We start from the raw sequence: 15749 nt of genomic DNA, 5'->3' as shown, positions 1-15749 counted from the left end.
TAGTTGAATGTTAACCGTTTTTTCTGCAATTTTAGCAAAAAAATGGCAGGAGCGAAATTGGTCGTAAATTCTCCAACTGACTTGCGTTCAGCCCCAGCTTTTTTTGGACGGGGATAACCACTGCCTCTTTCCACCTTTGGGGGACCACTCCTGACTCAAAGGAGAGTTTGAGGAGGTGCCTGATAAAGGGGACCAGGATGTCCATGCTCTCCCTCATGTTTTTAGGTTTCACGGGGTCTCTCTGTGAGCCTGACTTGATGCTCAGAGCCATGGATTTGAGGTCGCCCAAGGAGGGAAGGTTAAAACTGGACAGGCAGATTGTCTCCTCCATGTTGTGCACTCCCGTCCTATCCGACCTCTCGTTATGTGCCTCCACCTGGAAGGTTGAGTAGATCCTCGCTACCTTGTCTGCAAAGTAGTCTGCTATCAGGTTGCCTTCCTGGCGTGCGCCTTAAGTAGTACCCTCCAACCTCCACACTAGACCGCTGACTCGGCCCAGACCGGCAAACCGGAGGTACTTCCCCCTTCCCTCCCTACCCTCCGTTCAATCGGCACTGAAACGCCGTGAGGGACAGGGGAGGCAATTAGGTTCAGAAAATAAAAACAGTGAGTATTTTAAAAATAAGTAGTGCAGATTCACAGTTTTTAGGTCGAGCTGACGTTAGCATTCATGCGAAGCATGAATGCTGTCAGCTCGACAACTAATGTGATCCGTTTTTAGGAGAGTGGACACCAAAGTGTTACGAGCGTTTTCAGTGCCGGATTTCACCTCGGGAGCGCGCAGCATTGTCTGCAGTGGCAGTGTCAGTTTCGCTTTTTTATTACTTTCGTTTTTCCCGAGGCTGGCTGAGGCTGGCTTGGAATGAACAGGCTTGCCCCCGCGCATGCGCAGAGTAACTCACAGCCCTTGTTTATATTTGTTTTAGTTCCGTGATGCTCCGATCTTTGCCCCTTCCGAGTGGAGCTTCCGAGTGGAGCTTCCGAGTGGAGCTTCCGAGTGGAGCTTCCGAGTGGAGCTTCAGAGTGGAGCTTCAGAGTGCAGAGTGGAGCTTCAGAGTGGAGCTTCAGAGTGGAGCTTCAGAGTGGAGCTTCAGAGTGGAGCTTCAGAGTGCAGAGTGGAGCTTCAGAGTGGAGCTTCAGAGTGGAGCTTCAGAGTGGAGCTTCAGAGTGCAGAGTGGAGCTTCAGAGTGCAGAGTGGAGCTTCAGAGTGCAGAGTGGAGCTTCAGAGTGGAGCTTCAGAGTGGAGCTTCAGAGTGGAGCTTCAGAGTGGAGCTTCAGAGTGGAGCTTCAGAGTGCAGAGTGGAGCTTCAGAGTGCAGAGTGGAGCTTCAGAGTGGAGCTTCAGAGTGGAGCTTCAGAGTGGAGCTTCAGAGTGGAGCTTCAGAGTGGAGCTTCAGAGTGCAGAGTGGAGCTTCAGAGTGCAGAGTGGAGCTTCAGAGTGCAGAGTGGAGCTTCAGAGTGCAGAGTGGAGCTTCAGAGTGCAGAGTGGAGCTTCAGAGTGCAGAGTGGAGCTTCAGAGTGGAGCTTCAGAGTGGAGCTTCAGAGTGGAGCTTCAGAGTGGAGCTTCAGAGTGGAGCTTCAGAGTGGAGCTTCAGAGTGCAGAGTGGAGCTTCAGAGTGGAGCTTCAGAGTGGAGCTTCAGAGTGGAGCTTCAGAGTGGAGCTTCAGAGTGCAGAGTGGAGCTTCAGAGTGGAGCTTCAGAGTGGAGCTTCAGAGTGGAGCTTCGGAGTGGAGCTTCGGAGTGGAGCTTCAGAGTGGAGCTTCAGAGTGCAGAGTGGAGCTTCAGAGTGGAGCTTCAGAGTGCAGAGTGGAGCTTCAGAGTGGAGCTTCAGAGTGCAGAGTGGAGCTTCAGAGTGGAGCTTCAGAGTGCAGAGTGGAGCTTCAGAGTGGAGCTTCAGAGTGGAGCTTCAGAGTGGAGCTTCAGAGTGGAGCTTCAAAGTGGAGCTTCAGAGTGGAGCTTCGGAGTGGAGCTTCGGAGTGCAGAGTGCAGATTCAGAGTGGAGCTTCGGAGTGCAGAGTGCAGATTCAGAGTGGAGCTTCAGAGTGGAGCTTCAGAGTGGAGCTTCAGAGTGGAGCTTCAGAGTGGAGCTTCAGAGTGGAGCTTCAGAGTGGAGCTTCAGAGTGGAGCTTCAGAGTGGAGCTTCAGAGTGGAGCTTCAGAGTGGAGCTTCAGAGTGGAGCTTCAGAGTGGAGCTTCAGAGTGGAGCTTCAGAGTGGAGCTTCAGAGTGGAGCTTCAGAGTGGAGCTTCGGAGTGCAGAGTGCAGATTCGGAGTGGAGCTTCAGAGTGGAGTGGAGCTTCAGAGTGGAGCTTCAGAGTGGAGCTTCAGAGTGGAGAGTGGAGATTCAGAGTGGAGCTTCAGAGTGGAGAGTGGAGCTTCAGAGTGGAGCTTCAGAGTGGAGCTTCAGAGTGGAGCTTCAGAGTGGAGCTTCAGAGTGGAGCTTCAGAGTGGAGCTTCAGAGTGGAGCTTCAGAGTGGAGCTTCAGAGTGGAGATTCAGAGTGCAGATTCGGAGTGGAGCTTCGGAGTGGAGCTGAGCTTCAGAGTGGAGCTTCAGAGTGCAGAGTGGAGCTTCAGAGTGGAGCTTCAGAGTGCAGAGTGGAGCTTCAGAGTGGAGCTTCAGAGTGCAGAGTGGAGCTTCAGAGTGGAGCTTCAGAGTGGAGCTTCAGAGTGGAGCTTCAGAGTGGAGCTTCAGAGTGGAGCTTCAGAGTGGAGCTTCAGAGTGGAGCTTCAGAGTGCAGAGTGGAGCTTCAGAGTGGAGCTTCAGAGTGGAGCTTCAGAGTGGAGCTTCAGAGTGGAGCTTCAGAGTGGAGCTTCAGAGTGGAGCTTCAGAGTGGAGCTTCAGAGTGGAGCTTCGGAGTGGAGCTTCGGAGTGGAGCTTCGGAGTGGAGCTTCAGAGTGGAGTGGAGCTTCAGAGTGGAGCTTCAGAGTGCAGAGTGGAGCTTCAGAGTGGAGCTTCAGAGTGCAGAGTGGAGCTTCAGAGTGGAGCTTCAGAGTGCAGAGTGGAGCTTCAGAGTGGAGCTTCAGAGTGGAGCTTCAGAGTGGAGCTTCAGAGTGGAGCTTCAGAGTGGAGTGGAGCTTCAGAGTGGAGCTTCAGAGTGGAGCTTCAGAGTGGAGAGTGGAGATTCAGAGTGGAGATTCAGAGTGGAGAGTGGAGCTTCAGAGTGGAGATTCAGAGTGGAGAGTGGAGCTTCAGAGTGGAGATTCAGAGTGGAGAGTGGAGCTTCAGAGTGCAGAGTGGAGCTTCAGAGTGGAGCTTCAGAGTGCAGAGTGGAGCTTCAGAGTGGAGCTTCAGAGTGCAGAGTGGAGCTTCAGAGTGGAGCTTCAGAGTGCAGAGTGGAGCTTCAGAGTGCAGAGTGGAGCTTCAGAGTGGAGCTTAAGAGTGCAGAGTGGAGCTTCAGAGTGCAGAGTGGAGCTTCAGAGTGGAGCTTCAGAGTGGAGCTTCAGAGTGGAGCTTCAGAGTGGAGCTTCAGAGTGGAGCTTCAGAGTGGAGCTTCAGAGTGGAGCTTCAGAGTGCAGAGTGGAGCTTCAGAGTGGAGCTTCAGAGTGGAGCTTCAGAGTGGAGCTTCAGAGTGGAGCTTCAGAGTGGAGCTTCAGAGTGCAGAGTGGAGCTTCAGAGTGCAGAGTGGAGCTTCAGAGTGGAGCTTCAGAGTGCAGAGTGGAGCTTCAGAGTGGAGCTTCAGAGTGCAGAGTGGAGCTTCAGAGTGGAGCTTCAGAGTGCAGAGTGGAGCTTCAGAGTGCAGAGTGGAGCTTCAGAGTGGAGCTTCAGAGTGCAGAGTGGAGCTTCAGAGTGCAGAGTGGAGCTTCAGAGTGGAGCTTCAGAGTGGAGCTTCAGAGTGGAGCTTCAGAGTGCAGAGTGGAGCTTCAGAGTGGAGCTTCAGAGTGCAGAGTGGAGCTTCAGAGTGGAGCTTCAGAGTGCAGAGTGGAGCTTCAGAGTGGAGCTTCAGAGTGCAGAGTGGAGCTTCAGAGTGGAGCTTCAGAGTGCAGAGTGGAGCTTCAGAGTGCAGAGTGGAGCTTCAGAGTGGAGCTTCAGAGTGCAGAGTGGAGCTGCAGAGTGGAGCTTCAGAGTGGAGCTTCAGAGTGGAGCTTCAGAGTGCAGAGTGGAGCTTCAGAGTGGAGCTTCAGAGTGCAGAGTGGAGCTTCAGAGTGGAGCTTCAGAGTGCAGAGTGGAGCTTCAGAGTGGAGCTTCAGAGTGGAGCTTCAGAGTGGAGCCTCAGAGTGGAGCTTCAGAGTGGAGCTTCAGAGTGCAGAGTGGAGCTTCAGAGTGGAGCTTCAGAGTGCAGAGTGGAGCTTCAGAGTGGAGCTTCAGAGTGCAGAGTGGAGCTTCAGAGTGGAGCTTCAGAGTGCAGAGTGGAGCTTCAGAGTGGAGCTTCAGAGTGCAGAGTGGAGCTTCAGAGTGGAGCTTCAGAGTGCAGAGTGGAGCTTCAGAGTGCAGAGTGGAGCTTCAGAGTGGAGCTTCAGAGTGCAGAGTGGAGCTTCAGAGTGCAGAGTGGAGCTTCAGAGTGCAGAGTGGAGCTTCAGAGTGGAGCTTCAGAGTGGAGCTTCAGAGTGGAGCTTCAGAGTGGAGCTTCAGAGTGGAGCTTCAGATTCAGAGTGGAGCTGCAGAGTGGAGCTGCAGAGTGGAGCTTCAGAGTGGAGCTTCAGAGTGGAGCTTCAGAGTGGAGCTTCAGAGTGCAGAGTGGAGCTTCAGAGTGGAGCTTCAGAGTGCAGAGTGGAGCTTCAGAGTGGAGCTTCAGAGTGGAGCTTCAGAGTGCAGAGTGGAGCTTCAGAGTGGAGCTTCAGAGTGGAGCTTCAGAGTGGAGCTTCAGAGTGGAGCTTCAGAGTGCAGAGTGGAGCTTCAGAGTGGAGCTTCAGAGTGCAGAGTGGAGCTTCAGAGTGCAGAGTGGAGCTTCAGAGTGGAGCTTCAGAGTGCAGAGTGGAGCTTCAGAGTGGAGCTTCAGAGTGGAGCTTCAGAGTGGAGCTTCAGAGTGGAGCTTCAGAGTGGAGCTTCAGAGTGGAGCTTCAGAGTGCAGAGTGGAGCTTCAGAGTGCAGAGTGGAGCTTCAGAGTGCAGAGTGGAGCTTCAGAGTGGAGCTTCAGAGTGGAGCTTCAGAGTGGAGCTTCAGAGTGGAGCTTCAGAGTGCAGAGTGGAGCTTCAGAGTGGAGCTTCAGAGTGGAGCTTCAGAGTGGAGCTTCAGAGTGGAGCTTCAGAGTGGAGCTTCAGAGTGCAGAGTGGAGCTTCAGAGTGGAGCTTCAGAGTGGAGCTTCGGAGTGGAGCTTCGGAGTGGAGCTTCAGAGTGGAGCTTCAGAGTGGAGCTTCAGAGTGCAGAGTGGAGCTTCAGAGTGGAGCTTCAGAGTGCAGAGTGGAGCTTCAGAGTGGAGCTTCAGAGTGCAGAGTGGAGCTTCAGAGTGGAGCTTCAGAGTGGAGCTTCAGAGTGGAGCTTCAGAGTGGAGCTTCAGAGTGGAGCTTCAGAGTGGAGATTCAGAGTGGAGCTTCAGAGTGGAGCTTCAGAGTGGAGCTTCGGAGTGCAGAGTGCAGATTCAGAGTGGAGCTTCAGAGTGGAGCTTCAGAGTGGAGCTTCAGAGTGGAGCTTCAGAGTGGAGCTTCAGAGTGGAGCTTCAGAGTGGAGCTTCAGAGTGGAGCTTCAGAGTGGAGCTTCGGAGTGGAGCTTCGGAGTGCAGAGTGCAGATTCAGAGTGGAGCTTCAGAGTGGAGCTTCAGAGTGGAGCTTCAGAGTGGAGCTTCAGAGTGGAGCTTCAGAGTGGAGCTTCAGAGTGGAGCTTCGGAGTGCAGAGTGCAGATTCGGAGTGGAGCTTCAGAGTGGAGTGGAGCTTCAGAGTGGAGCTTCAGAGTGGAGCTTCAGAGTGGAGCTTCAGAGTGGAGAGTGGAGATTCAGAGTGGAGATTCAGAGTGGAGAGTGGAGCTTCAGAGTGGAGCTTCAGAGTGGAGCTTCAGAGTGGAGCTTCAGAGTGAAGCTTCAGAGTGGAGCTTCAGAGTGGAGATTCAGAGTGGAGATTCAGAGTGGAGATTCAGAGTGCAGATTCAGAGTGCAGATTCGGAGTGGAGCTTCGGAGTGGAGCTGAGCTTCAGAGTGGAGCTTCAGAGTGCAGAGTGGAGCTTCAGAGTGGAGCTTCAGAGTGCAGAGTGGAGCTTCAGAGTGGAGCTTCAGAGTGCAGAGTGGAGCTTCAGAGTGGAGCTTCAGAGTGCAGAGTGGAGCTTCAGAGTGGAGCTTCAGAGTGGAGCTTCAGAGTGGAGCTTCAGAGTGGAGCTTCAGAGTGGAGCTTCAGAGTGGAGCTTCAGAGCGGAGCTTCAGAGTGCAGAGTGGAGCTTCAGAGTGGAGCTTCAGAGTGGAGCTTCAGAGTGGAGCTTCAGAGTGGAGCTTCGGAGTGGAGCTTCGGAGTGGAGCTTCAGAGTGGAGTGGAGCTTCAGAGTGGAGCTTCAGAGTGCAGAGTGGAGCTTCAGAGTGGAGCTTCAGAGTGCAGAGTGGAGCTTCAGAGTGGAGCTTCAGAGTGCAGAGTGGAGCTTCAGAGTGGAGCTTCAGAGTGGAGCTTCAGAGTGGAGCTTCAGAGTGGAGCTTCAGAGTGGAGCTTCGGAGTGCAGAGTGCAGATTCAGAGTGCAGATTCGGAGTGGAGCTTCAGAGTGGAGTGGAGCTTCAGAGTGGAGCTTCAGAGTGGAGCTTCAGAGTGGAGTGGAGCTTCAGAGTGGAGCTTCAGAGTGGAGCTTCAGAGTGGAGAGTGGAGATTCAGAGTGGAGATTCAGAGTGGAGAGTGGAGCTTCAGAGTGGAGATTCAGAGTGGAGAGTGGAGCTTCAGAGTGGAGATTCAGAGTGGAGAGTGGAGCTTCAGAGTTGAGATTCAGAGTGCAGAGTGGAGCTTCAGAGTGCAGAGTGGAGCTTCAGAGTGCAGAGTGGAGATTCAGAGTGGAGCTTCAGAGTGCAGAGTGGAGATTCAGAGTGGAGCTGCAGAGTGGAGATTCAGAGTGGAGCTTCAGAGTGCAGAGTGGAGCTTCAGAGTGCAGAGTGGAGATTCAGAGTGCAGAGTGGAGATTCAGAGTGCAAATTCAGAGTGCAGAGTGCAGATTCAGAGTGGAGCTTCAGAGTGCAGAGTGCAGATTCAGAGTGGAGCTTCAGAGTTCAGATTCAGAGTGGAGCTTCAGAGTGCAGAGTGGAGCTTCAGAGTGCAGATTCAGAGTGCAGATTCAGAGTGCAGATTCAGAGTGGAGCTTCAGAGTGGAGCTTCAGAGTGGAGCTTCAGAGTGGAGCTTCAGAGTGCAGAGTGGAGCTTCAGAGTGCAGAGTGGAGCTTCAGAGTGCAGAGTGGAGCTTCAGAGTGGAGCTTCAGAGTGGAGCTTCAGAGTGGAGCTTCAGAGTGGAGCTTCAGAGTGGAGCTTCAGAGTGCAGAGTGGAGCTTCAGAGTGCAGAGTGGAGCTTCAGAGTGGAGCTTCAGAGTGGAGCTTCAGAGTGGAGCTTCAGAGTGGAGCTTCAGAGTGGAGCTTCAGAGTGGAGCTTCAGAGTGCAGAGTGGAGCTTCAGAGTGCAGAGTGGAGCTTCAGAGTGCAGAGTGGAGCTTCAGAGTGGAGCTTCAGAGTGGAGCTTCAGAGTGGAGCTTCAGAGTGGAGCTTCAGAGTGGAGCTTCAGAGTGGAGCTTCAGAGTGCAGAGTGGAGCTTCAGAGTGGAGCTTCAGAGTGGAGCTTCAGAGTGGAGCTTCAGAGTGGAGCTTCAGAGTGGAGCTTCAGAGTGGAGCTTCGGAGTGGAGCTTCAGAGTGGAGCTTCAGAGTGCAGAGTGGAGCTTCAGAGTGGAGCTTCAGAGTGCAGAGTGGAGCTTCAGAGTGGAGCTTCAGAGTGCAGAGTGGAGCTTCAGAGTGGAGCTTCAGAGTGGAGCTTCAGAGTGGAGCTTCAGAGTGGAGCTTCAGAGTGGAGCTTCGGAGTGGAGCTTCGGAGTGCAGAGTGCAGATTCAGAGTGGAGCTTCAGAGTGGAGCTTCAGAGTGGAGCTTCAGAGTGGAGCTTCAGAGTGGAGCTTCAGAGTGGAGCTTCGGAGTGCAGAGTGCAGATTCGGAGTGGAGCTTCAGAGTGGAGTGGAGCTTCAGAGTGGAGCTTCAGAGTGGAGCTTCAGAGTGGAGAGTGGAGATTCAGAGTGGAGATTCAGAGTGGAGAGTGGAGCTTCAGAGTGGAGATTCAGAGTGGAGCTTCAGAGTGGAGCTTCAGAGTGGAGCTTCAGAGTGGAGCTTCAGAGTGGAGCTTCAGAGTGGAGCTTCAGAGTGGAGATTCAGAGTGCAGATTCAGAGTTGCATCATTGTAACAGGTGCATCAACCAACTGAGCTAGCTTGAAAAATTCCGGAGTGCAAACATACTAGATTAATAATGTAAGGTTCCTTTTGTAACACCTGCTTAGGACAGCTGCTAATCACCAAACATCTGATGCAGAGACACGCATTTTTTCCTTGACTGAAGCAACTATAACGATGATGCATATGTCATAAGTACATAGAAAGCTCACGAAAGTAAGCATGTGATGCTGAACATTTAAAAACATGATGGAATAACAATCTAGTATTTTAGCTATTCATCTTAACAAGACCAATGCATTGAACACCGTTACGTTGGCTGATAAAAGCGCATTTTATTTACAGTAGTCTAAAAGAGCAAAACTGCAGGAAAATGACCACTATACAAAATAAAAATAGCACTACTCTGCGCGCCGCCACTCCCGTGCACCATTTTAATTATGAAGACCCGGCCCGGCTCCAGTGCGTACCACTACCAACTATTTAATTAATTTTAAAAAGGCTCAGGCCAGGCCGGTAGGGCGTGCGCACCACGGCACCATAATTAATGTTTATAGGCCGGGGCCCGTTACCATCCGTCCCTGGCGTGCGTTGCGCACTGTAACTATTATAATATAGGCTTGCCTGCTTGCTTGCTTCAGCAGCAGCCGAGGGCAAATGGAGCAGGCGAGGAAGCAACAGGGGTTGGGGGGCTGGTTGAGTGCAAGGGCGAACCCAATATGGAGGGAAGCGGCACACAGGCAAGAACAGAGAGCAACACTGAGTGCGGCCCCGGGAGCAAAGAAGTACAGAAGCGAGAAAGCATGTTCTATAGGAGGGACAAACACGAGTGACAAGTTGGGACATAAATAAGAAGCAGGCAAATGCGCGACAGGAAAGCAACTTATTAGTGCACGCAGCAGGCCTGGAGGCAGGCAGCCAGCAGCAGCCCTGCCCCGCCGGTCGGTGACGGAGACGGAGTGACAGACTCTGAGTGACTTACTTTGGTCTTCGGACAGGGCAGCTCAGCGTGGGCGGGCCTGGCCGCCTGGCTGCTTTGTCTTGGACTTGGAAGGCAGTTAAGTTCGTAGTTTTCGTTGTTCTTCTCTTGTCTTCTTCTTTGGCTATGCGCGCCGCCTGCCGCGCCCCATATGCCACGCACAGGGGCTTACTGCTTATTGGCCCGCATGATGTTGTGCGTGCCCTGGGGCTGCCTGGCATTGCTCACCACCACTCAGCAGCAGCCAGCCCTGCTGCCCACGCCCCCCACGCACGCGGCACGCGCATACGCGGCGGCGGAAGTGCGGAACGGAAAGTGAAAGAAAAGGATAAAGGCCTGTCCCGCGTCCCGCCGCCATTTCATAGAATCAGGCGGGCTTAGACTAAGATAACAAAAAGTGCCTTACACACTGTGTAAGGCACGGTTTGTTATCATTGTCACTTTTGCCTCATGTAATGTAACGTTTGCCTTTGTATTTTGTTCACTAGTAATGTTCTCATGTATCAGTTCTGTTTCTATTGTGAATTCGATCTGACACCTTCGGGTGAAGTCCGCACATCCCTTCTTACTCGGCTTGCTTAGCTGGCAGAATGGTGTTGCAGCGTTGGCTAGGAGTTTATTATAGTTGAGCTTTTTTCTTTCAGTCAAACAATAAAGTAACATTCATACAACCTAAATTCAGGATGCTGCCTCCCTGCCAATGTTTTAGTCATCTCTCTTTTTAAAGTCGGGAACATTCTGTTAAAACAGCTGTTTAGGATGTAAGGTATTACTTCTCACGAAACAGACTGATTTTTGATAATGTCCTGAATGCAGCAAGGACCGTCTGAATCAATGTAAAGAATTGCAGTGTTCCTAATGTTCTATATGCGATTTGCCTTCAACTAGTAATTACCATTGGATCATTGTGTGCTGTCTCACTCTTAATGCCTGTTTAAAAAGAGTGCTCTATATGCTGGACCCAAGTATGTTGCTATTTAAACAACACCAGCGATCAATGCACGCTTCCACCACACGCACACAGAACCAGACGTCGGTGCACGCTTTCACCAGGCGCACACACACACCACCAACCGTCAGTGCACACTTTCACCAGGCACACCCCATCAGCCGTCAATGCACGCTTTCACCGGGCACACACGCCACTAGCTGGCAGTGCACACTTCCACCAGGCACACACACCATTAGCCATCAGTGCACATTTTCTACAAGCACACACACACCACCAGCCATCAGTGCACGCATCAATGGTTAGCACATCCACAATTAACTATTGTAGCAATCGCAGTATGGCGCACTTTACTTCTAAACATGTCAGTGCACGCTTTTACACCATGCACACACACCATCAGCCATCAGTGCACACTTTCAACAGGCACACACACACCACTAGCCATCAGTACATGGTTTCATCAGGCATACCCACCACCGGCCGTCAGTACACACTTTCAACAGGCACAGACACCATAAGTCATCAGTGCACGCTTTCACCAGGCACAAACACCACCAGCCGTCAGTGCACGCTTTTACCGGGCACAAACACCAACAGCCGCCAGTGCACCCTTTCACCAGGCACAAACACCAACAGCCGTCAGTGCACGCTTTCACCGGGCACAAACACCACCAGCCACCAGTGCACCCTTTCACCAGGCACAAACACCACCAGCCGTCAGTGCACACTTTCACCAGGCACAGACGCCATAAGTTGTTCGTGCACGCTTTCACCGGGCACAAACACCACCATCCGTCAGTGCACGCTTTCACCGGGCACAAACACCACCAGCCAATACAGAGTTTGGAAAAGAATTCATGCAACACATTGTCATATACAATGCCAATAACTCAAACTTGAATGCTGCGAGACCTATTGCATTGCAAATGCTTGTTAAACATACAGCTCTTTTTAGATGCCAAATTCTTTGTTACCACTACCAAAGCAGGTACCAGCAGACCCTGCCACTGTCTGCCTTTCGCCGCCTCCTTTCGACAAGCTCCTGGATGCCCTTGGCCCTATTACGAAGATCCTAGATGCGGCTGAGGAGGTTAAGGAATCTAGTTTCATCATCTCCCCAGAGAACTTGTCCGGCTGGGCACAGAGGGCTGTGATATTTCTGGGCAGTGCCAATTGTGCCCTCTTTATCGAGCGCCGCCGGTCCCTCCTTATTAAAATAGATCCGAAGCACGCACGACTACACAAGTCACTCGTCCAGCAACGTATGTGGCACTTCTTTTTCAGGAGTAGATGGGAGACCCCCGGACTTCCACGAGAGGCTGAGATGTTGATCACCAAGGCGCGGAAGGTACTGTCAAGAGGTATAGGTCCACGTGGGACAGATGGTTCAGTTGGTGTTTGCAACGGGGTTTCGATCCCTTGGTCATGGACGTTGTTCACGTTGTAAACTTCCTGGCTCAACTTGCTTACGGCGAGTTGGCTTATCGATCTATCAAGACCTTCAGGTCAGCTATTTCATCTGCCCATGTTTCGGTTGACAGGTCACCCGTGGGCGAACATACCATGGTTTGTAGGCTTCTGCGGGGCATTTGACTTTCATTGCCCCCTGAACCACGCTATTCCGCCCTCTGGGATGTTAATCAGATTCTAAACCAGTTTCTTTCTTGGCAACCCAACTGGTTCCTCTCCAGGAAGGAGCTTTCTGCGAAACTGGCTATGCTCCTGTGTCTGATATTGTGCAAGCGGGTCTCTATGTTCGTGCCCTCGATATTACAGGCAAAATGTTTACCCCTGACGGGGTCACTTTCATGTTGCTCAGGCACACGAAATGCCACACAAGGGTAATTTCCTATCCGGAGTTTCCTGAGTCTCCGAAACTCTGCGTGGTTCGATGTCTAAAGGTATATGAAGAAATGACGGAAGAATTCCACCCTCCAGTAGAACGACAACACCTCATTGCGCTCTGGAAACCCATCCGAGCGGTTTCCTCGCCCACCTTAGCCAGATGGGTGCGTTGGGTGATGCAGAAGGCTGGCATCAGCCTCCGTCACTTCGGGGAGCATTCCACGAGATGAGCCATGGCTTCTAAAGCTTTCGGCTTGGGCTTTGGTCTTCGAACTCCACTTTTAAGAGGTTTTATTGCAAACCAATTCTTAATATGGCTCATTTACTCGTGGGCAAGCTTTAAACAAGCATAATCCTTGCCTAAAATGCTGACATAGAATGAAAAATGTACTAGCTAACGTAACAGAAAGTTTCAATTCCATTAAGGACTTGGAGGCAAGGATTATCCCGCCCAGTGCTCAAGGAGGAGAACCCTCCCCGTAATGCAATAAGTACTCTACTTCAGTTTCTAACTGTATGTAGAATGCTGATTTATTCAGTTTCACTGCATAATGTTTCGTTTGCAGGCTTTCACAGTTTTGGTTCTTTTGGTAATTTGTCCCTGTTGTTTTCAGGTTCTGATGCTCATAAACAGGACTCCTGAAGTGGGAATATGGGCTGGCTTCGCACTCCGAAAGAGGATGAGAGGACACTAGCAAGGGACTATATTGGACTAGGAGGCCTCTGATTGGACATTGACTCCCTGTTCCAGGATTGGATGTTGCTATATGTTTGTTTTTTGAGCTACCTTTCCCTCTGGATCATAGGAAACGTAGTCTTTGTTAATCTTAAATGCTGCTATGCCAATAAAGTGAAGAAAGAAGGCATAATCTTCGCCTCCGAGTCCTTAATAGAATTTAAACTTTCCGTTACGTTAGCTAGGACATTTTTCATTTTCCACCCCTTTTAGAAAATCGAGCTCTTACAATTTTGTAATGGCCAATGGTACAAAAATGTTCAGCTCTGCTTATGCACTCAGAACACAAAGGTTCAGGAATCTGCTTATGTAACTAACTGACCAAGTAAAGTGTGTAAGGATTTTATGTATACGCCAATCATACTTCATTGTTCATTTAAAGTTTTGAGTTTTATTTTTGAATTAATTCAACAGTCAAACAGTTATACTGAACTATTTTTTTCTTCTTACTAGTCTAACACCTATTCTACATATTTACCCCAAACCACAAATTGATTTCAAGATACCACAAGACAAGTCTTCCTGCCAGGTCTGGTGTAAATCTACCTAGTAGTTTTAGCTATGTGCCTGGGCAAACATTCCTATGAAGCTTTTAGTACAAGACACAGCTTTTAGAATCAACCCACAATTTTGGCCCCATAACCGATCTGCCTAAAATTTGGCACAACAATTCAGGGGTGAAAGGAGGTGTTTCTTACACTTTTGTGCACTTTTATTGAATGGGGCCAAAGGTGCGCACATACATATACACACTTGCTCCACTGTCTAAGTAACATGACCCTCAATCAAGAGGTACTGAAAACAATCAAGAGCAACTAAAGATACACTACACAGAGGGTACATGCCACCATTCAGGATGTAGACAACAGGTAAGACTTTGTCTGTTGAGATGTGAAGGAGATTTCTATGTGCTCCATATTCGGCGGAGCTGCACTGCAAAGGTTCCCTTAAAAAAGATCTACTTTGGGTTTTAAAAGACAAAACTGATGTAGAGTTACCTAAATAACCTCTACTAGTCCGGTAGGCTGCACCGATCAAAAAAGTGCATCCTGTGAGGGTATAATGTTTGTTCACATGGAAGTTTGGGGGTTAACAAACTGTAAACAGCCTGCAAACATGCAATTATAGGTCTTTGGAAGATTCCAACAGAGATCCAAACGTCTTGTCTTGGTACTCTTCACTAGAATGCATCACCATCTGTGAATATGTTATTTTACCCAGATGTGTGCACAGCGACGCATAAGCTAAACCTTCACCATGTTGGATTTTGGAGATTCGCAAATGGGACTGCTGATATCCTTCTCATTGGCATTGTGGGAAGGATTTTTGGGTTGTGTGGGTTTGATATCTTGCACCTTTCTTTGCCCTGGTTTCAATGCATTCAATGTCCTAATGCTGGTGTGTTACATAACTTTTGAACAGTAATGCTTCAGGGATATCAGCCACTTTTTGAAAGTATGGAGAACTAGCTGACTGCCAGATTCAAACCCCATAATTTGTCTGAGAGATTAGGCTTGTGAAAACAGAGATAATCAGTATTTAAGACAGAGGCTGTCCCCATGACGTTGTAGGGTAGGCAATGGCCTTCTCTGATCACCAAGGGGCATTGCCAAGGCTTTCTAAACGCGACATTAAACTATTATTGAGGTCGTGCTAGCAAGGTTCCATTTGTCTTAAGTCAGAAAAGGGCTGTGGAGGAACTGGAGACATTGAAGACTTGCCGTTTCCCTCCAGAAATTCTAAGAGGAAAGAAGCAAGCAGCCAAGGTGAATTGCTACAGGAACAAATGCATACATAAACAAACATGACCCCTTGCACCGTAGGCCGGAACTAAATGGAATGTACATTTCTAGTAAATGCAGTGTTCATATGTAGCCAATCACTTGACTTAAATGTAAATATGAGAATTATTCAACTGATACGGGGGCAAAGTGAAGACAGATAGTGGGGGTCAATACGTTTTAGGGAAGAACACAGGACTGTGGGATGCAAACAAAGTGAAAGGAAAGTGTATGAAAGACAATTATAAATTATGTGACATAAAAAATAACAATTAAGGGGAGACAGGAAACAGAAATTTCAGTTTAGTACCAGCCAAGGTGGTGTATGGAAGGTCAGGAACACAACTTAAAAATCATGCAGCAAGAGACAGAGTGGAAGTACAGAAAGAAAAACAAAATCCTGAGATGTAATCGTGGCTAAACAGCAGGGACTCCACCTACACCCTGCACAGCATAGGATGACTCAAAAGCTGACAGCGTTCATAGTACTTCAGCATGAGCAGGCAAGCATACCTCTGTATGACAACGGCCCGACGATACAGGATTTCAGGATCTGTGCCCTCCAGTCTAGGGAAGCGTACTAGGTCCACTGGCTGAAACATGTCCGCACTGAGCCCCAAGTCCATCTCTTGGGAAGACTTGATTTTGATACCCCTTATACGGACGTCAATACCTCCATCTGGGAAGAAAAGAAAAGAGAGAGAGGAGGTGAGAGGCTGAGGTGCACCTCGGTTGCCAACTTAAGTGAGAATCTCCAACCTACATTTCCATAGTTAACAGCTATCCTGATGCTCTACTTAGTTATTTGATAGTTCTTGGCAGCTTCCTTGTATAGGGTTATTTCAGATAATTAAGTTCTTCCGAGAGGAGTTCAAAGTCTGGGGCCTATACACAAAGGCATTTTGAAGTACCTAAAGTAGCACCCCTGTAGTACTATTTTACATACTCTTACGTGCATTTGTGAATTGATATCAAAACTTCTAAAATGGCAACAAAATGGAAATATTCAGGAACTATTCATATACATGTAGTTCAAATAGAAAGGACTGTGCCATTGTTGCATGTTTACTAATAGGAAGTTTCAGAGCCGATTCACTAATATATAACAGCGGGTAAAGAAAAGGAGCACTCATGTAATGCTACTTGCCATACTCCGATGCCTATGTGAATTGGCCCCTTTACCCTTATACTTGTGCATA

General features: G+C 49.8%; 1 protein-coding gene across 1 annotated transcript in view; it reads right to left on the bottom strand.

The window, feature by feature from the left end:
- Window positions 1-15749, bottom strand: part of HECTD3 (HECT domain E3 ubiquitin protein ligase 3) — a 329773-nt gene that overhangs the window by 162034 nt on the left and 151990 nt on the right. The window contains exon 8 of the mRNA XM_078671763.1: window positions 15064-15229. Within this exon, the coding sequence (XP_078527889.1) occupies window positions 15064-15229 (166 nt within the window). The remainder of the gene's footprint in view (window positions 1-15063; window positions 15230-15749) is intronic.

Source organism: Lissotriton helveticus, chromosome 1_2 (genome assembly GCF_964261635.1).
Source record: "Lissotriton helveticus chromosome 1_2, aLisHel1.1, whole genome shotgun sequence".
Lineage (NCBI taxonomy): Eukaryota > Metazoa > Chordata > Amphibia > Caudata > Salamandridae > Lissotriton > Lissotriton helveticus.
Note: the sequence above shows the minus strand (reverse complement) of the source record. Positions and strands in the feature narration are given on the sequence as shown.